Here is a 21,775-nt window from a genome sequence, read left to right as displayed (position 1 = left end):
CTCAGTGGAGGATTGAGACTTGTTTTGCACAGCTGGATGTATATATTTCATTATTACACTGTAATAGCACTGTAACATGCTTTGCTTTTCAAGGTGCATCACTATGCAGAAACTGCATGCTCAGTGTTAAATGTATTTGTACACCTTGTGTAAATGTGTATGTTCCCATTCCTGCATGTGTCTGTTGTTACTTAAGAGAATTTTACAAACCCATATTATACAGCTGTGTTGTATGCCACTGGGAGCCAAATCTTCTGGTGTGATGATGTATGAACTTTTATTTATATAGCGTCCAGATATGTGCTAGGCGCTTTACAGATATGAGAAGGATCTTATCCCAAATAATTTAGTTGATGGTTCTGATCTTTCAGTCTTTGTTGCCTTCATTAAGTACTGAGTAAGAGCAGTAATTCGATCACAGGCGCAAACTGATGGATCAGAGCCTAAATAAATACTTTATGCAGCCAAAAATTTTAGCGGTATGAGGTAAAAGGGTGTTTAAAAAATCCCCAGTCCTTTTATGCTTGCTTCATGATTGGCTTAGCCTTGTTTCTTGGACTGGGCTTTAGTGCATTTTCTGTTCTACTTAAGAAATGTTTATTAACCCACAAACTATTTTTAAGGTGTTGCTTTGTCTGTTTTATTGATGGTAAGAATTCAGGCATCATAGTTGTTTGACTGGTTCCTTCATGTAGAAATTCATAGTTGATTAAAACTGGTTATTCTGGATAGAAGAAGGGAGAAGTTCTTTTCAATGTGCAACTGTGCCCATGTTGCTTTTGTTGCTATTGGTTGAGTCTTGGGGGTCAAGGTACTTGACTTGTCAGCCACTGAAACATGAATGGAGCCTGGCATTCATGACAGGTATTGTTCCTACTGGAGGGGGATGGGTGGAGTTGCTGAATTTCTGAATCTGGGCTCAGGATCAAGGAGAAGAAACTTTGTGGGCCAGTGATGAATCCAAATGATAAAAATGATATACCTGTAGGTATTTTTTGGTATGTAATTATCATCAAGATTGTTCCACAACTTACTATTTACAAGTAGTCTCTGTGAAGCAAAAGTGTGTGTCCTTAGTTTGGGTTTGGGTTTTTTTTTGGGTTTGGTTGTGTTTTTTTTGTTTGTTTTTTTTTTTTTTTTTACTGGATCTTGTAGATTTGTGTAAAGCATTTACACTAGCTAAATATTTTTTATAGGAAGCACACAAAATGGTTAAAGAAGCTAATGTCAAACAAGCTGCAGCAGAAAAACAGTTAAAAGAAGCACAAGGAAAGGTAAGTGTTTTTTCTAGCTTGCTTTGTCTTTTCATATGGTTACAAATCTAAAGTGTGAATCATTAAGATGTGAATAGTCCATAACCTGTGTACATTGTTAAAACATAAAGATGTTTTGTGTTGCCTTGACATATTCTTAGCTAAAGCCTGTAGACATAACTGGTGTTTCAGCATCAGGTAGCTAGCAAAGTGCATAGGAAGCCAGTGTTACTGCTGTAGACAATTGCATAGGCATCTGCCTCTTAGTACTGTTGCAAGATAAAAGTCTTGAATTGAACTAAAGATAAATGGAAATTATGTTAAATAATTTAACATATTCATAGCCTACTACAGTATTTTTGTTTGTTAATGACTTCATTTTTATCTCCCACCCAAGATTGATGTCCTCCAGGCCGAAGTAGCAGCACTGAAAACACTAGTACTGTCTACTTCACCAACATCTCCAACTAAAGAGTTTCAGTCTAGTGGAAAAGCTCCTTTTAAGAAAGGCCATGCAAGAAACAAGAGTACAAGCAGTGCTATGGGTGGCAGTCATCAGGACCTTACCGTGATGCAGCCAATTGTAAAAGACTGTAAGGAGGTAACAGTACAAGGATTGTCCTCTTTTTGCTGATAAGCTGACTTTATTGTTTTGTTTTATTTACAGTAAATATAGTATATATTAAATCTTCATGTAATACTATATTAGAAATTATTTCATTAATGAAAGAAAATTTGTCATACATGCCAATAGGTGGTGATTTTTCCAAGCTTTATATCATTAAGGAAAGCTGGGATAATATTTGAAATATTGAAATGAATAATTTAAAGATGGGATTTTTAAGAAAACCTAACACACAAATATAACTGAATGATAAGTCCTGGTGGCTTTTTACAAAGCCCACGACTGAAAGTTCATGAACTTTCACAAACATTTCATAAACTGCCATAGAAAAGAGGAAGAGTAATTTTATAGATCGATAATGGGTGAAAGAGGCCTGGGAAAAGATGAGAGTCAAGGGTTTGTTAGGAAACAGGAGAGTTACCACTGGAGTTGCAGAGTGGTCTGTGACTTTTTTTTAATCTACTGTAACTGAAAATGGGGAAATAATGAGGTGACAGGTTAGTGCTCAAGTCCTTGGAATGGTATTAGCAAAAAGTGACCAAAGAGTTCAGTAGGCTCTTATGGTACTGAGTGATTAATATAATAGCAAGATGAAATTCAAATGCTAAATGAGAAATTAGACATCTGGGAAAACCCCCTCAACTCTCCACACAGCAGTTGTGGACTTAGAAATAGCTGTATTGTGCAGGGGGGGTGGGAATTAAAAGTAGTGTCCTTGTGAACACTCTTTAAACCCCAAAACTCGGTAATGGTTAAAGACCCACAGAGCTTTAGGAGTTGTTAGGAAAGGAATAGATAGAAAAAGCATACTCCTGTATAAATGTATAGTAAATATGTGTGTCTATGTCAGTAGCTTTGATGTCTTCGTCTCAGAAAAGACATAATGAAAATATGAGGAAGTGTGACATAGATGGTCAAACCTTCTGTGTAGAGAGAGAGGCCTGAGGTAGAAGAAAAATCTGTGCAATCACAGGTGACACAGGGAAGATTAATGGCAAACAAATATGAATGTTTTCCTGTAATAAAAAAACTCTGGAAGCTAGAAGGAAAATCATTTTCAGTCAGTACATAATGAATAAAACTTTACAACTCATTGTCACTAGGTAGCATGACTAAAAATATAAATGTGTTCAAAATGTAGCCATGCAAAGTGACAAAAGAAAAAACTTGTCAAGTTATGTAGAAGGTAGGTATGGCATTTGGCTTAGGAAGCTTCTTTAACTACAAATGGCTACAAGTTGGGAGGCTGTGAAATGAAGACACATCACTGTCTTTCCCCTCGTGTTGCTGTGCAGCCAGTGCTGTGATAGCAGGCCATTGTCAGAGGGGTAACAGGGTAACTGGGTCTTTAATGTGATTCACAGTGGCCATTTTTATACTTCAGTTTGCGACTCATCATTTATGCTGTACATCTTTTTACTACAAATCTAGAAGATAAAGGCATTTTCCAGTTTGTTTCATACTTGGGCTTCCAAAAAAAAGAGAAGCTTTACATCCTGCCTGCCCACTTTCGGTGGTATCCAGGAGGTTTTCCTTATTAAAATTGAATCCTTGTTGCACTTCAGAAAAGAAGAGAGATGGAATGGAATCCAGTTACTTTGCAAACATCACACTGAGGTTGTGACTCAGTGAAATTTTTTATTGTTGGGCAGGAGTGAGAGAGGGGGGGAAATCTGTTTTGCTTCATTTTCTTGTGGAGAGAAAGTGGTGAATGTGAAGGCTGTGCTGCAGAAGGTCCAGTCTGCCTGACATTTTTCTTTAGTTCAGTCTCCTTTTTGTTAGTTGCATAAGGAGACACTTAAAGTTTGATCGAGGATGCTCAAAACAGGTGACCTTCTTCCAGTGACAGCCTAGGGAATTAGTAAGAAACACATGGATTTTCCACTCACTGTGGTGTGATTCTGTCTGTCTGTCCTCTGAGCAGTGTTTGATAGGAGTCCAACATGGGGTGAAAAAACAAGACTGCACGGTGATTAGGACATCGTTCTAAGCAGAAAGATATGCCTTCTCTACTGCTACCATTATCCAGTGGTTTGTGGTTTTGTTTACTGCTTTTGTTTATTGTTGGCCTAAGGTAAATGTTTTTGCATTTCTGGGAGCTGGGTCTGAAACCCTAGTTCTGCCTTCTTCTTGCTAAATGTTCTTGCCACTGAGTTAGGTTACCCTTTGCATGTTTTTCTTCAAAAGAGGAACTAAGAGTACCCTTGCTCAGGGGTATGTAATGGCCTGGTAGTAGGGGGAATATAACTTTGGATGCTTATGGAGAATCTACCACTCCGAGCTTTGCGTTTCAACATGTTGGATGGAGCTGCATGTAAATACGTGTCAGCTGTCAGGTTTCTTTGTGGAATGTAGGCAGTGGCTGGCTGTCTACCCTAAACTGCAGTGGAGCCAGAAACATGCCAGCATCCCAGAGGAAGGCTTCCTAGCAAGTGGGAGTAGCCTCTAGGATAAGTATACATGTCTAATTAATTCAGATACTATCAGGATTTAGGCAAGCTGAATAGCTGCCTGGATCTTAGGCAGGCAGGTAGCATCCACTCAGTGTAAATGCTGATAGATGCATCAGTGTTGTTCAAAGAGTTGAAGCATTTTTCTGATGTTGTATCTAAAAAAAAAATTAAAGCATTAAACATTTCACTAAAATTATTATTTCCATTGGCTGTCTAATCAATTGCAGGTAATCAAAACTTTGATCTAATGAAAGAGCAAGTAAAGGCAGTGAGGAGACATGTGGCATCCAGTGTAGTTTGGAAAGGAAGAGCATCAGCCTATATCCACTGAGCATAGCCACGTTAATAAGAAATGCACATTAATTTTTAGAATACTATAGTACAAATCAAAATGCCTTCTTATTTTTCCTGCTGATACCTCTTGACTGTATTTATTTTAAAGCTGGACCCGAGATGGGATTTAAGGTATGGGAAATGTTCCTTTAGGGAGCAAGTTACACCTATTGAATTTCATTTGTAGAATGAGGTTGGTGGCTTAGCAACCAGAGCATTTATGGACTATCTTAATTAAGATGGTTGTTCCTGATTGTACTTGAGCGTAAGGCAAGTAGCTCTAATGGAAAGCAAATTTGCCAGTCTTAATTTTTATAGGTTCTTTTCGAAGGAAAAAACCCACAAAAATGACAAATGAACTCCCCCAAATGTATATGTAAAAGAATGACAAGCTGGGAGCTCAGAGGAGAGGTAATGCATGGGGAAAGAGCAAAAGACTGAAAGAGTTTGGTGCAAAGAACTGTAATGATCTTTTTAATAGGGTTAAAAAAAGATTTTATTTTTTACTGTATGTTTTTTCCTCTTTCATTATGTCACCTACGTTATTTGTTTTTAATATTACAAAATTTTTAAATCAGATCCTGACTTATCTTTGGGCCTGCAGCATACATTGCTCCCTATAGCTTTAGGTTTGGGTTTTAGGAGTATAGGTCTGCTATAGTACAAGAAAGGGATTTAACAACCAGTTGGAGGGGAAAGGTGCTGAAGTCTGTGTCAGCAGAATGTTAAAACCAATCTGAGGATGGTGTTGTATATCCCATTGGGGACTGGCATTAGTCTTTTTCATTGGATTAGGAGTAAGTATTGTAAGTAAGCACTCATCCCCACTCTGCTTGGCTCGTGTCTTGGAGCAGTGTTGGTGGCTGTGAACAGGATCCTCCCTTCTCAGGTAACCCTAAACCAGATGATGTACACTGGGAATACCTCACTGTGCTGCAGTTAGTGGGTGGCCAGCCCATGTGACAAGCTGTTCCGTTAATGCAGACGTGGATTTTCATAGGGACCTAGTGCTGTTCTCTGAGCCTCAGACTGAATAGGTGCATTCCCACTGCTAAATCAGTCTCAACATGGAGATAAATACCCAAGGTGTTTTCAATGCAGATAAACCCATTTCTTCCTAACACAGAGCATGCTTGCTTGCTTATAGCATGATTTAATGGGTTGAGTATTTCTCTATTGACTAGAGGAGCTATGGGGGAGCAGGCTCATAAATCATGCCCGCTGAATATTCTTGCTGTCCTGCTGTAGCATGGCATAGAGAGAGTTTGGGCATAAAGATGAAAAATGAAGTTTTAATAGTTTTAATTGATTTGTATATTGACTTCCTGTTTTCCTGTGTTAGTATATTTAGTGTGTTAAGTATCTACTTTCTGAAGGCATTCAGATAGCGGTGTGTTATATTCAGGTGAAGGGTGAATGGATAAAACTTCTAGGATTGCAGTTGTTTTCTTAAGATTCCTATGCTTTTCTGTAATTCACAGAAATGGAGATGGGACTAAAATACTGTAGTGAAGAATAATTTTCTTTTTTTCTGTTGAACCATCAATTATGTTTTTCAAAGCTACCCTGGAAGCTTACTGAATGGGGAAGAGGTAATGAGCTTGTCCCTGGTTTAGTGGTGAGCAGTGAATGGATTACCTCTGTGTCTTGAAAATTGTATGTTTTGATTTGCTTATATTTACAGTCTTAGGAAGGTGGATTTAAGAAAGTGTTCGTAGCTAGGGCATGATAGTATCCCTTTACAGTGCAATGGAAAGCATTTAGTTCTAATGCTTATTATTTCCCTGTGGCTATTTGCAAATATTGTAGTAGTGTGATAATTGCAGTACTAACATGAATTTTTGTGTGTATTCTAGGCTGACCTGTCTTTGTACAATGAATTCAGATCTTGGAAGGATGAGCCTACTATGGACAGAACATGTCCTTTCTTGGACAAAATTTATCGGGAAGATATTTTTCCATGTTTAACCTTCTCAAAAAGTGAGGTAATGGAAACAGTCTAAATGTGGTCACCGATGCTTTTCCCTTAAATATGTTTCATGAAGCCAATAGGCTATTAAAAATGTTTTCATCTGAAGTTTAACCATTTTTGTTTCACTAGAGTGTGACAGATTACAGTGAAGTTTAGTCTGGAGTATTGTACTGATCCTTTTTTTGCTTCACAGATGCTATTGCAGATATTGCCTTTTTAGGTCTACTCTTTCACATGTTGCTCCTTTCCAGCAGAATCAGATGTTTGTAGAAATGGATGGTGGTATTTTTCCTGATATTTGAAGATACTGTTTTGTAGAAATAGTATCCTGTCACTGTTTCTTGTTTATATAGGGGGCAGTAGAGACCAATATATTGAATTTTGTGGACCCAGTTTTCTCTCGTATCAATCAGAGCAAGCTGCAAGCACAGTCTTTTCTTGGCTTTTGCTTTGTTTTCTTGAAGGGAGGCTTGAGTTACAAGAATTAGACTTTGGAATTTTATATGGTTCTACAGGGGACGGTTAAGGAATGTGGTTTTAGATGAAACAAAAAATGAGGTTTGGGTTTGGCATTTGTTTTTTGTGTTTGGTTTTTTTTTTAGCTCGTGTTATTCCTATACAGTCTCCCATAAAGAGGAAGGACAGGTGTTTTAGCTATCCTGGTAATAATTTGGGACCATTTCCAGCTCCAACTGCTTTTCTTAGTTTTTGTTCTTAAGCAGCATTTACAGGCTGTAGCTGTGATATCAGTTTCTAAGGCAAAAGGATCATGTTCTTAGATCTTTATTAAAATAAGAACCGGTTTTAAAGCCCACACCTCACATGGGAAAAGCTGTATTTTCTTCATAATGCTTATCTGTTGTTTTCATGTGGTGTTAATGTTCTTTTCTTATGCTTTTCATCTGTTGTTACTTGCTGGCCATAAGCATTCATGATCTCTTAGTTAATTGTAGACCGGTTCATTATGGTTGGTATACAGTATCTTGTGAACCTCTCACTAAAAAGTTTACTTGGTTACTATGGGAATTAAATTGCTGCTGCAGTATATGTAAGTAGGCCATCCTGTTGTCTTTCCCAGCAACTTCATTTTGTTTTTTCCTTCTTCAGTGATGATAAAATTACTGTGGATTTGTATTTTCTTACAAGGAAAAAATGAAGCTTCCAGCACTTTGGTCAGTTAAATCAGTTATTATTTCTAGATATTGCACATAGTAACCAACTTTTGTTTTATTTGAATATTGATAAACTAATGTGTAGTTAAACCAAACAATAAACTGCACAAGTATTGTTTCTGAATAGTTGGAAATGCAGTTCTCTGAATGGCTGCAGTGTTACATTAATTCTCAGTAGACTCTTGTGTATGTGAGTGGTGTTTTGTTTTTGGGAGATGGCAGAGAAAGAATATTTCATATGAATTACTATAATGTAACATTCGGTTTTCAAAATATTCCAAGTATAATAGAAAAATATCTTTACTCAGTAGGAAGGAACCTTGGCACAGAACTATTTCACTAATAACACAACTTACACCTTCTTTTAAATCAGGTAATAGCTATTACTTGTCCATACTTAAACAGTAGTCCTGGGCAAGTGTTTAGTTCAAACAAGCAAAATGAGTGTATTTCTAGTGTCTTGTGATTGTGTATCTATAAAGAATTAACATAAAAAGCCTGAATAAAGTGGTACTTTGATGAAGATGATTTTTAAACTAGGCTAGGGTTTGAAAGTTGCAACTGGCTTTTATATATATGATGTTGTCTTTTCTGTATATTGTTCTGTTTTACTTGTTTGAACATATTTCTAAAGCTGTCTGTTGCTGAAAAGCATGTTTACTTGTGCTTTTGCAAGATAAGGAGGCATGTTGCATCATTTTGTGTTTCCATAGAACACAATAAAATCAGAGCAGTTCTTAAAAATAAAGTTTATGCCATGTCCAGTCCTGATAAGAGTGTCACATGTACAAATGTATGTGCTATTGGTCTTATGAGGGATAACTGAAAAGACAGCATTTTAAACATGCTTGACTAGATTTCTGGATGTAAAGCCAGTTATCTTGCCTCAGGGAGGGCAGGGTTATTTGGAGGGCAGCATTTCAGAGGTCTGGAAATGGGTCCTCTTTTTTATGATGAAAGCAGAATCTCATTTGTAATTGAATTTGTGTTTGAGTTGAGTTTTTTCAGTGTTCCTTACTTTACAGAAGAAGAAATATGTCACTGCTTTGAGGCAATGGATAACACAGAGCTGTTTTTAACTGCTTTCTAAATTTCTCTTGCAGTTGGCTTCAGCTGTTCTGGAAGCTGTTGAAAACAACACTCTGAGCATTGAACCTGTTGGCTTGCAACCTGTTCGATTTGTGAAAGCTTCTGCAGTTGAATGTGGCGGACCAAAGTATGTTAAGCTAACAGAGCGTGAATCTTGACTCATTTGAGAAAGCTGCTACCTACTGATCACCTCAGTCCAGTTTGTGTAACTTAAACTTTATTTCCTAAACATCTAAGACTTCATTATTGCTGTTATAAAATTTTATGAGGAAAGTAAGCAATTAATACATTAAACTTTAAAAAAGACTAATGTAGAACAAACCTTTAAGACAAATCCCCTTTTGGGGAGAGCTGTTTATTTAACTTTAAGCATTGACCACAAAAGTAACATTTGCTTCCTTGGAGAAGACCATCCTGATACTTAAAACAGATGTATTTGAACTAGGGGTTATTACCTGGAAAAAGTTATGAAAGAAATAGGTATCAAAGTAGCATAGGCTGCATACTGGACATCTGCAGTGTTTGTGGCATAAGAAATTTGGGACCTACGTAGCACATGGACAAAGGTAGCTATAGGATTTGAGAGGCGATAAAGAAAGTAAATCCTCTGAATTTGAGTAGGAGGAATGTAATGAAGGTGGGAGTGAACCTGAGTTTGAACCTAAAGCAGGAGGTATGCTTGAATGACAGGAAGGTAATTTTAGAAGTTTTGGAATGTTCCTGGAATAATGTGAAGCAAGATTTGTTGTCAGGTGCTGATACAGACATTAAAGTGAGTGAGGTGGAAGGGCCATGCCCAAGGCACTAGGGCTTTGGTGGGTGTGGAGGAGAAGGAAGGGATGTGTCAGGTTAAGCAAGCAAGGTCAGTGTTAACCTGGAGCCTTCCAAATCTTGAGAAAGCCTTGATTTTTCTGATTGAGATCTTTTAGACGAGTTGACAGTTCTTTCTGTAATATGTGTTTTGACAGAGCTCAGTTTTCTGATGGAAAACTTACATCAAAATGTTTTCATCTGTCTCTTTAAGATTTTTTTTTTCTTTCCTCTTTGCTGTTGGCTTTTAGTTCCTGTTTCTTTTTCCTCTGGTTCTGGGTGGAAGATAAAATACATTTAATCAGATTTCAGAATTTTTTATTCTTTCATTAATGAATCTGTATAAAAACAAAATTGTGTGTTATGACTTAATCTTTGATCCTTTCTAGCTTGCAAAATTCAGGCATTCATATATTGAGCTTACTCTTGTCACCTGAAAATGTGCTCTTTGAGCTGTAACAACTCCTCATTGTAAGATCCCGCCACCAACAATGGGGCTACACAAGGGGCGGTGATTTCAAGTCCAAGATATATCACTCTGAGCTGTGTTCCATGAATGTAGTAAAGAATCTGGACAGCCAGAAGCTACTGAAACAAGTCATGTGTCATTAATGAGCAATTGGCAAATTGATTTTAAATCATTGTGGTTCAAGCAGCTTCCCTACATCTTGACATGATGAAATACTTACTCAAAACCAGGAGATTCAATTGCATCATTCAGAAGTCTCATGAGATTTTAAATCTGCTTTCTCCAGTGTCAGATAATTTTTTAATTAGAACTTATGTAATACTTAAATAGTTGGCTAGGTATAGATTAACATTTTGAGATGACAATACACAAATTGTAGCTTAGTTACTTTAGGTGTATTGAAAGCCAGGTGTACTCGTTTCTGCCTTTTCCCATTGTTATGTAGCAACAAAAACTTGTGGTGTTGCTTATAGATAAGTAATAGGTAAGGAATATACAATATTTAAGTATAATTTGACAACAAATGTGCTTTGCCTTATAGATGATTACTGGCACTGAAGGGAAAACAGGCATTCCAGTTTTCTCTGAATCAGAGAGGCAGTTTATCATTCTTTATTTTTATACACTGCAAAGCACTATTTTGAAAACACTTACTGAAATAGGTAACATAATATACACAAACTTCAAATAATAACAAAAACTAGAGTAATGTTTTTAAAGGAATTTATTTTACTGTACAGTAAAGCCTGGGAGATGGGGGAACAGATGCGTAAAACAGCAGGTAATAACCCACGGCAAAATAGCCGAGGATGGAGAACTGTGATAATAATGAAGAAAGGTTTTTTATATATAGAAGTTACTGAATGGTGCCTGTGATGGTGTGTAGTAAGTGCTGCCTTAACAAAAGACAGCTGGGTTTCCCCACAGGATTCAAATAATTGTCCCCATGGGGAACAAAGCTCTAAGCTGCATGTGTGCCGTACAGCGCAGAACAGAGTCATTAGTAGTAGCTGACATGCCAGCATTTAACCCGGTGTGATGGAAGATAACATATAGAAGGTAATTCTGTAGCCAGAAGGAAAAAAAAGGCTTTATTTTCCTCGCATTGAAAGTCTGTCTGTCTTCTCACAAAAGCTTGACTGAAACTGTGATCAGCTTGCTTCAGCTACTATAGGATTTTTTGGATCAATGGACTGCTGTCAGTCCTCATAAATTGCTATGGAAAGTCATATAGACTCTTCAATTTTCTCCTGTCTCATGTGGTTGTGTGGACCAGCTGCTGGCTATTTAAAAGGGCTTCTGAGCCACTGTTTAGAACCACAGAAGCTTAGTAATTTTTGTTTCACTTTTGAAAGGCTGCTTGTTCTTAGGCTTCCTAATTTCATGAGGTAGAAATGGAAGGGAGAAGAGCCAGCAGCTTTTAAAATCAGTGGAACAGTGGATGCCATGACAACCCTGTTCATCTGAGATGCTGCAAGATAGATATTCCAAGTAAATAAAATTCCTGGTTTATTTGTATTTATTAAGATTGTCTTAATAGCAGTTTCTTCAGGAGATTCAAATCTTTTGTAAAAATGTTAGAGGAAATTTTCTTTGCTTTTTCCTGTGTTTTTTGTTTGTTTTGTTTCTTTTTTTGAGAAGAATTCATGGTGAAGGCTTACCTTTCCTTGTTCCTGAATATGACATACTTGCAATACACCAGCAGAAGTAAATTTGTTTTTTTTACCATCACTTTTGTAACGGCAGTGAAAAGAATTATTGCCAGGCAGCCTGTTTTCCTTTGTCCCAAATGATTTTATATTCTAAATATAAAATATGAGTTCAATTTGGGCATAAAAGTGGGGATGGTCTTAGAACACATCTGTGGCAGGCTGGAGGCTTCAGGGAATTGGCTGCTATTCTGTAAGGCTGATATTTTATGATGAACTGCAACACCAAGCAGATGTTTTTAAAAGACTGTGTAAATGTTGGCATCAACTGGTAATGTAAACAGTGTTTGTTTCATATATGAAGAGTTAATGAAAGAAATCCCAGTATTCCAAGCCAACCTGAATTAGTGAAGTATATGACCAGAGCCGAAGAAAGTTCTCAAAATCAGAATGCATCATGGTGCACCTTTGTTGAAACAAAATCACTGCTTGTGGAGCTAAAATAATTGACAATATAATGTAATAATTGCAGCTTGTAAAATGAAGGCAGAGACTTGAGGACCCGCTCCAATATGAAACAATTACATTAACTCCTTAAACACATGCAGATGCTTAGACATTGATGTCAGATTGGTTTATTAAATAATGCAACCTTTGTATTTTGTAGAAAATGTGCTCTCAGTGGACAAAGTAAGTCATGTAAGCATCGAATCAAATTAGGAGATTCAAGCAGTTATTACTACATTTCTCCTTTCTGTCGTTACAGGGTAAGTAGATCTACTGCGATTTCATTTTCAGTAGCAGTTATTTAGTTATTTTTTCCATACTATTATAGAAAATTGTATTAACCATCATTATTTTATATGGGTTCAGATCACTTCTGTGTGTAACTTCTTCACATACATTCGATACATCCAGCAAGGGCTGTTGAAGCAGCAAGATGGTGAGTATGAAGTTGTATTTGGCATATATAAATAGAAATTTACGTAGTGCATGTGCATATATAAATAGAAATTTACGTAGTGTATGTGCTTAAAACTTGCTGTCCTGTGCACAATACTAGTGACCTGACATTTCAGGAAAGCTATCTGTAGTAGTCTGCTGTAATTTTGAGAATTTGGTAATAAACTCCAATAAAGTTACTTTTTTAACAACAACAAAATCAAAAGTAGTGACTTTTAGTCCATCTAATGACATTCAGTAGAAAATACTACAAAAAATTCAATAATGAGAGCAGTTACAATTTTGCCACACAGCATTCAAAAATCAAGTTTCTCTCACAGAATGTGGACATATTTTAAATTGAAAAAAACTTCATTTTGGTTTTGTCTGTGCCTTTTTTTCTTCCTGCTTGGTGCATCGTTTTTTCGTGCATTGAGAATTTGGACAGCTGTTTGTGTCAGAGTATGAGGGAGGACTGGCAAGGATGACAATATTTTGGGCTCAATTGTAAAAAATGAACAGAAAACCGTGCAGTAACTGTTGTCTCAGTGCAGCTGAGAAATGAGGTCTTGGTCATTGCTGTGGCATGGCAAGCTCTCTTGATTAGGGCTCTGGTTATAAATGTAAAGCTTGATTATCCTCCACCCCAAAAGGGAAATGTGGTATTTTTACTGCCATTGCTTCAGGCTGTGTTTCTTTTACCCCCACCATTGTTACCAGGTTGCGTTGTTTCTGTCAGTAGCATATCCAACAACTGCCTATTTAAACTCTGCCTGCACAGTAATTCAGAAACTTGCTTAGCTGTGCTATTCAGTTTCATATGTCCGTATCACAGAATCACGGAGTGGTTTGGTTTGGAAGGGACTTTTAAAGATCAGCTAGTTCCAGCCCCCTGCCATGGGCAGGGGCACTTTCCATTAGACCAGATTGCTTGAAGCCTCGTACAACCTGGCCTTGAACACTGCCAGGGATGGGGCAGCTACAGCTTCTCATGGCAACCTGTTCCAGGTTACCACTCGCTGTAAAGAGTTTCTTCCTAATGTCTAATCCAAATCTCCCCACTTTCAGTTTAAAACTATTCCCCTTGTCCTATCACTATGCACCTTTGTAAAAAGTCCCTCTGGATTTCTTGTAGGCCTCTTTAGGTAGTTACTGGTCTGTATTCACATTTTACCTGTTTATTCCTGTAAAAGAAAATTATGTTGATTTCATTGTTTAAACTGTACATAACTGATGTAATTGTATTTCCTGTCCATGGGAAAGAATATTGCCCAAAAGCCTTCAGTCCAGTTTTGTTTGTTTTTTGTTTTTTGTTTTTTTTTTTGAAACAGACCATACCTCTTAAGACTCCCGAATTTGCTAAACACAGATAGGGGAAAAAGTGCCATTAGCCCTGTGCCAATAGTTACTTTAAAAATGGATTTAACATTTTTTTTCTTTTTTTTTAGTTCAGTTTCATTTTTGAAAGCCGAGTAAAACAACACTTTAATGATTATGCGTGTCTGGGCTTTTCATTCTTTAGCCGTCGAGTCTGTGCTGATTTGCTTCATCCAGAATTTTCCTAGAATTAGCTCCCCTTTGGTTTACCTCATCTGTAGTCATCTCTTCTGATGTTTCTTGATTTCAAGAGCTCACTATTTTAACTACACCCAGATCTTTTGTTTCCGTTTCTAATGTGAAGTACTCCTGAGGTGATAGATAGACTGTTCTTTGCACAAAATAATGCTGCTAACTTTCCTTGTCAAAGGGAATAGTATTTGTGGAATCCACCAGGAATTCACCTGTCTCATACACTAAATTATGTCTAATAAAACCTTCAGATGGTGGTAACTTTTTCTCCATTACTAGCATTGCAGAAGATCTTGAAAATGTTATTTAAGCTTTAATTCAGTTTATAGTTAAAAAGGCTTTTACTTTGACCAAAAGGACCTTTGTAGTTTCAACTAAAAATTTACTTTGCTATTGAGATAAAGAAAACTAATATTTTTCCATTAAATAATGAAATATTTTCAGCATTATCATAATTATTTATTCTTCAGAACTTCTGGGAAAAACCCTGAGTTTGGTGTTTCAGCTCAGTTGTCACCTTTACCATTAAAAATAGAATTGGCAGTTGTAGCTTGATATAAGTATTTCAGCAATACTTTTACAAGAATGTAGGTACTCGGGATAGTTGTCAGCATAATGCATTACTTGTATTTCTATCCATATTTTGAAATACAATAACGAAGACCTTGTATACGTGTTGCTCATGTTAATAATCTTTAGTCATTCTACATCATGGTCTTGATGGTGTGGAATTATTTTTGTCTTCAATAATTCTATACTCAACAGTATTGATTGGTGTTCCTGAGGTGTCTAGAAGCTTACAGTATGTACCAGGCTCATCAAGTTTAGCAAAATACAGATGAAATTAAAAAAAAGTCTGTTTGTTCCCCAGTTTATTGTTGCTGGCAGATTACTGGTAGAAAAAAGAGGGAGGAAGAAAGATTACAAATGGAAAGATTATAATAAAATTACAGATTTTGTGATGAAACAGTTATTCTCCAAGGAGTTCTACCTTTTTCTTCCTGTAGTCTTTTAGTTTTGCAGAAAATGAGCAGGGGCAGGGCAATTAAAGTAAGAAACTGCAGTGAATTGCAGCTGACAAAAAGTACTGATGTATTTTTGTTCCCCAGTTTGAAAAGAAATAATCTAAATTTTGGGGAATTCCTTGGAGGACTATCATTTAGAATTTTTAAAGTGAACACTTCAGCCAGTTTTGTCAGAATGAAGCACAAAGAGCCCTCATGTATTGGTTCTGCTTTTACTAGATGTTTGCTGCTTCTGAAGTTCCCCTAAACTAATGTACAGTAAGGCAGCTGTATGTGTCAGTTGAGATGAAACATGAATTCAGTATATTTAATGATATTTCTGTCTTTTTTTAGTGGATCAGATGTTCTGGGAAGTTATGCAGCTGAGAAGAGAGATGTCACTAGCAAAACTTGGCTATTACAAGGAAGAGCTCTAAATCTTTTTACTCTTGCGCATGCATGAACTTCATTGAATATATATAACTAAAATTGCTGAATCTTTCTTTTTGTCACTTGATATTTATTTCCACAAAGTGGGTCCAAGATCTTTATCCTTTTGCAGATGGCACTAAGAAGTACTTTGATTGTTTTAAACTGACTTATGCTGTATATGCATACATATAATACTTAGTTGAACAAATGTGGTAAGCACTTGCAGGTGTATTAGTGATTGTAATTTACATTTAAAAACAGAACTTCTGATTAAAGTGTTAGTCTGAAGCAGTGTATGTCTTCTGTTCTTTGTGATGCAGAATGATGGGAACCTCCCTCATATGTCATTCCAAAGTGTGAAACTGAGATGATTTTGTGAAGAAGGAATAAATACCTGACATTTTGTTTACTGTAATGTTTAAATACATGTATGTCTCTCTATGCTTGTATGTCAGTACAGTTAACAGACAATTAGGAGAATCTGGAATTCTTTGAAGTGCTGTTTTCCTGTATTTTTCATAGAATCATAGAATGGTTAGGGATGGAGAGGACCTTAAGATCATCTAGTTCCAACCCCCCCCTCCCATGGGCAGGGACATCTCACACTAGACCATGTCACCCAAGGCTCTGTCCAACCTGGCCTTGAACACTGCCAGGGATGGAGCATTCACAACTTCTTTGGGCAACCTGTTCCAGTGCCTCACCACCCTCACAGTAAAGAACTTCTTACTTGTATCTAGCCTAACCTAACCTAAGCTTCCCCCATTTAAGTTTAAACCCATTACCCCTTCTATCACTACAGTCCCTGATGAAGAGTCTCTCTGATATCCTTGTATTGGATATCAGATATTGAAAGGCTGCTATGAGGTTACCATCCAGGCTGAACAGACCCAATTTTTTGTCTTTATATGGGAGGTGCTTGAGCTCCCTTATCCCTGTGGCCCTCTGGACTTGCTCCAACAGCTCCATGTCCTTATGCTGAGGGCACCAGAACTGTTGACTAAGTGGGCTCTCATGAGAGCAGAGCAGAGAGGCAGGATCACCTCCTGTGAATTTCAATTTTAAAACAGCGTAAAAAAAAGAAACAGACATAGTGAAGACTCAACAGCACAATAAATTGGGTATCTTCTTTCTGAAGTAGTGTGCTTTTCAAACATTAAGAAACAATAAAATTACCTTGCTCATTCTTTGTTTAGATATCTGTCTTGTCCTGCTCTGACTTCTGAAAACTGTCTCGTCACCTCTAACTTTCTTTCATTGGAGTTTTTTCATTCCTTTAAATTACTTTTTGTTTTGGTTTGTTTTTTTTTATCCCTCCTGCTTTATTTGGCTATTCAGTTGCCAGTGGTTTATATGTCAAATCCCACAGCTGTTCTTGACACTGGAAAAGATCAATTATGTGATTTCTTTAACATGTTGATGATGATTTCCATAGTATGTTACCAGTTGCTTCACAAACACACACACTTTGCTATGAAGAGAATAAAAAAGCGATCATATCTTCTTAAGGAAGATGCTTTTTCTGCTGAAGTGCTACTTTGGCGCCTGATGTTCAAGGGGTCCATTTTCCCTCGGCATTTTCTAAGCTGAAAGCAAACAGTTGACCCTATTACAAAAAAGGTGGTTGTGGGCATGGGCTAGTTATGCTGTGTAAAAGCCCTTTTGGGAAAAAAAAACAAGGTCTTGATCATGACATTTATCAATTACAGGTAAGATTAAAGTATTGGCAGGTAACCTGACAAACAGGAGAAATAAAGGCAAGTTTATGTAGCTGGTTCTTCTAACAAGAAGCATCTTGATGCAGATTTTTTTTGTTTGATGCTGAACAAAACCAACACTACTCATCACTGTCTTACTGGTGTGTTCTCTGTTTGACAGAAGTACACAGAATGAGCGGTGAGATTTAATACCATCCTTGTGTTGCTTGTATGTGTATGTGCCTGAAAACATTTTGCAAACAACTGAACTGAAGTATTTTACTAATAAAGGAGTATGTCCAGCCTGGGCTACTTCAGTACTCCTGAAATACTTCTATCAATTTCCTATCACTGGGTGCTACTTCCTGTTGTAGAAACCTACCTTAAACTGTGAAAGTGTGGTTTATTCTTTCAGTAATGCCTGGTTTTGCAGACTTAAAAAACAAATGTATTTGTTGGTATTATGTCTTGCATTAGGCTCAAATGCTTTCTAAATGATTGTTAATCTATTTATGTAATAAGATTGAACTGTTTCCAAGATTAGCTTAACTGCAGGTAAATGCTAGCTGGTAGCTATTGTTCTTCTTAATAATACATTACAAGCATTGTTCATTCAAGCAGAGAAGGATCCTTTCTAGACATGATAGTGTCAAGACATAAATGGTATCTGAAGTTTATTATGCTGAGGTGATTTTCTTGTACTGCAAAGATATACCCAATGTATCTCAGTGGTAATGACTGTCTTAAGTCCCTTCCCCGAAATTACTTTGTATATTTTTAATATAAAGCTGCCTATCATGAGAACCTCTGTCACTGTGAGTGCCTGGGGCTTGGAAAAAATGCATAGCTGTTACTTGTCTGGGACTATAACTACTTCAGAAAATTACTTTAGAAATGGCTTCAGAAATGGCTTTGTTGGAAGTCCCCTTGTGGCAGGTTGGTTAGAACTATGATTTGAGACTTCTTGACTTCAGTGAAAGTTTTGTTCATAGTCAAATGCCTCTCTTTAAAGATGTCCACTCAAAATGTCTAAATATTTTCCTCCTGTTTACTTAGGGGTGACAGAACAGGCAATTTTCAGTGTACGAAGATCAATTTAACAGAAGTGAAATGGGGTTTGCTACTTACTGCAAAAGACCTTTGTTAAAATTTCAGCTTTTCCGTATGTTTTTCAGTGTTACCTTAGACAAACAGGTTAATCTGTAACTTAGTTTTGTTAATAATAATGATGTAGAAATTCTGCTTCCCTGTAATCAAACTACCGTGAGAAACAAATTTTTTTAGGGCAGTTGGATAGTTTGATGCTCACCTGCTTAAATGGGATATAGTACACATGGTGAAACTGATGCTGGCTTTGCTCGTGCAGTTTTGATTGCTGTTGCTTTCATCAGTAACATTAATTACATCACCTGTGTGAAAGTACAGAGACAAGTAACTTTTATTGCTGTATATTTTGCGCATGTGTAATTATAGTTAGTACTGGGACCAAAGGTCTTAAATCAAGAACGTTAGACATACTGAACGAAGAACGTACATCACCTTCATCTTGCCTCAGGAGCCTTGTCAGATTCTCCTTCACATACAGGAGAGTTTAAGTATAGCCCTGGCTCAAGGAGTGGAATCTGCTGGGACAAAGTCATTGAAACCTCAGACAAAACCACGATGTGTTCCTTAGCTTGTTCATAACCGCTTGGAAGAGAGACGGTGCATTTTCCTCAGTGAAACTCTTCAAGCAGCAGAAAAGCAAAACACTTCTACTGGCTTTTTATGGATGTGGTGGGGGAAAATGAGGCCTTGCAGCAGTTCTTTGAAGGTAAGAGTCTAGTTTTAAGAGGGAGCTGTAACACTTTTCAGTGGCAGTGAAAATACAGTAATTGTTTGGGGCTAATTGAAGGAGAAAAGAGGAAGAAAAAGAGCCCTGAAACCCTAAGATCTTTTTACACAAAGCTATCAGGTAAGGCACTACCAGAATGAAACAGTGTAAATGGTACTGATGTGCTGCAGTGCCTTTTTCTTTGTGCTTTGGCCAGAAGACCAAAGGGAAGGTGAGCCCAGCAGAGCCCACAGCACCACTGTGTAACTGCCAGGAAGAAAAACTGGGAAGTGGCTGACATCTTCTTGCAATTTATCACTTCGGAAATCTTAGTGAGCTTCATGAGGTTAGAGCGCTCCTCCCTGCTCTATCATGCCAGGTTACAGAGGGTTTTCTCTCCCTAGTATCATAATTGGTAAAGTGGTCATTGTGGTGCTATACTTGGATCCTTCTGAGAAGTTAAACTCAGATTATTTTGGTCTTTTGGCTGGGATCTGTCCTCCTGCCTTTTTCCTAAAGATACGTTATATTCAAGCAGGTTCCATTAATTTCCTGTTTTTCTCTTGCCACACAATTTACTTTCTAATAGATTCCATAATAAAATGGCATTGCTCAGGCCCTGTTGTAATAACATGATTCAAAATGGCTGTTCAAAGGCTTATGTGTTTTTTAAATGTTTGCTGAATCTTTTTTCCCTTTTTCCAGTTTACACTTTTTTTTTTTTAATAGTAACCTTTTTATTCCAAGCTTCTCTTCCCATATTTGTTTTCTTTCTATTACTTGTGCAATTGTTCGTGTGATACTGATCTCACATTCACTTGGAAAGCTGCCTTTTCTGTTTTGGATAATGTGGACAATTTTTGTTTCCCTGAGTTTAATTCCAATTGTGCTAAATAAGTCATTTTTTTCCTTCTTTTTCCTTCTCCCCCCAGCACTGTGCTTGGCCTTGGTGAGAGGTGGCAACTCTAACTCTGAAGTTGTAATCTCAAACTAGAAAGTGAAAGGTTCTCTAGCACTGATATTTAGGCCAAGAAATTTAAATCAGTGGACCACAATCTAGGGCTGCTAGCCAGCAAATGTGGTGTTTGTAAATGTTAGGAAATCAATACCATGTTTCTTAAGTTCACTTTTAAGTCATGGAGATCAAAAGCTAGCAAACTTTCTTGGCTTTGCTTTCAGCAACATGTTTGCTTTTATCAAGCTATTTGTTCAAGTACTGCATTGCATAGCTGTTAAATACTCAAAATAGTGTTTGACATGAATTAAAGTATCTCAGAATCAGAGTGTTTTTTAAAAACTGATTTGGAAAACAGGACTTTCTGTGGAGCGTTTATTAGGTTCTGTTGGCTTTTATAACAATGATATTTGGATGGTAGAAGGTATCTCAGATTTCACCTGTGTGAGCTCTTAACTAGAATTACAAATTGTAATGCTAGAATTATTAATTCAACTCTTTTTAGAAGGCAGTTTGGTAGAACTTTTGTCTGGGCCAGCATGAGGAGAAGGAGGACTGTCAATTCCATTTAGCTGCAGGAAAAATGAAACATCTTGGGAGGTTATGTTCCTTTGGGAATGTTGTGTGGTTTTGCTGTGTAGTGCTGGAACATGACAAGAGGATTCCTAATGCCATGCAGCATGCAGGGATGCCGTTAGGTGGCTGAATTTCATTATCTGTTCGCAGATTAGGTATGTGTGAAGGCTACAAGAGCTAATCATTCTTTCATTCAGCAGGGATTAGCTAGGCTCCTCTTGCTGTTAAACCATAGGTAAATATGAAAAGGGAAAGAGCTGATTTACAGCAGGGTTTGCAGTCTTCAAGCAAGGGTTAACTTTACTAAATGTAGGGCCAGCTTTAACTGATGGCCTCTCTCCAGCTTAGCGCTATGGCTCATGGGTTTGATTTATAAGGCCACCTCATAAGGCAAGAGCAACAAGCTGCTAGTGCTGACTTGGTGGCCCCTGAGATTAGTCACTGCAGCATTTGGATGTGGTGTTTCAAGGCTGCAAAAGAGCTGAGTCCTGCAATACCAAGTGGAGAATGCTGCCACTGAGGAAGGCTCCCTGCTTGGTCAGTGGTTCAGTTTTGGCTTCCAAATACATAAACTGGCAGTCGCGCATATTTATGGATCTGTTTTGTGAGATTATGTGAAAAGGTTTAGTTCCTTACAATGCATATTTGTCTTGACACTCAGTAGTAAGATAAAGTCACATTTGCATTATTGAGAGGGGACAGTCTGAAAAAGTTTTTTTTTTTCCAAGGAAGATAATGTTTGTTTTCCTGACAATCACTTATTTCAATAGTTAATAGACCTCTTAGATTAGATATGAGTCTGGCTGGGATTTGACCTTGGCTTTTTTGTCATTCAAGTAAATGGCTGTTCCAGGAAGTTCTTGTCTTTTTTTTCTGTCTCATTTCAGTCCCGCACTAGAGATTTCATCTTTGCAAGTTTTTTCTGTGATTTCTATTGAAATTAGTAGTTTTAATTAAACATT

The 21,775-nt window shown here is 37.3% G+C and overlaps 1 protein-coding gene across 4 annotated transcripts in view; it reads left to right on the top strand.

Moving 5' to 3' along the window:
* The window catches only part of RAB3IP (RAB3A interacting protein), a 34,141-nt gene extending 18,081 nt beyond the window's left edge, over positions 1-16,060 (top strand). For 3 of the 4 annotated variants that reach the window (XM_057429388.1, XM_057429389.1, XM_057429387.1), the window contains 7 exons: positions 1,197-1,274; positions 1,651-1,854; positions 6,521-6,649; positions 8,912-9,024; positions 12,493-12,592; positions 12,699-12,768; positions 15,695-16,060. In XM_057429388.1, coding sequence (XP_057285371.1) covers positions 1,197-1,274; positions 1,651-1,854; positions 6,521-6,649; positions 8,912-9,024; positions 12,493-12,592; positions 12,699-12,768; positions 15,695-15,777 — 777 coding nt within the window. In that variant the 3' untranslated portion in view covers positions 15,778-16,060. The remainder of the gene's footprint in view (positions 1-1,196; positions 1,275-1,650; positions 1,855-6,520; positions 6,650-8,911; positions 9,025-12,492; positions 12,593-12,698; positions 12,769-15,694) is intronic. The other variant, XM_057429390.1, reaches the window with a different exon arrangement.
* Positions 16,061-21,775: the final 5,715 nt, after the last annotated feature.

This window comes from Pezoporus wallicus, unplaced genomic scaffold (assembly GCF_028554395.1).
Source record: "Pezoporus wallicus isolate ANWC-B61680 ecotype Strahan unplaced genomic scaffold, APGP_CSIRO_Pwel_v1 contig_5069, whole genome shotgun sequence".
Taxonomy (NCBI): domain Eukaryota; kingdom Metazoa; phylum Chordata; class Aves; order Psittaciformes; family Psittacidae; genus Pezoporus; species Pezoporus wallicus.
Note: the sequence above shows the minus strand (reverse complement) of the source record. Positions and strands in the feature narration are given on the sequence as shown.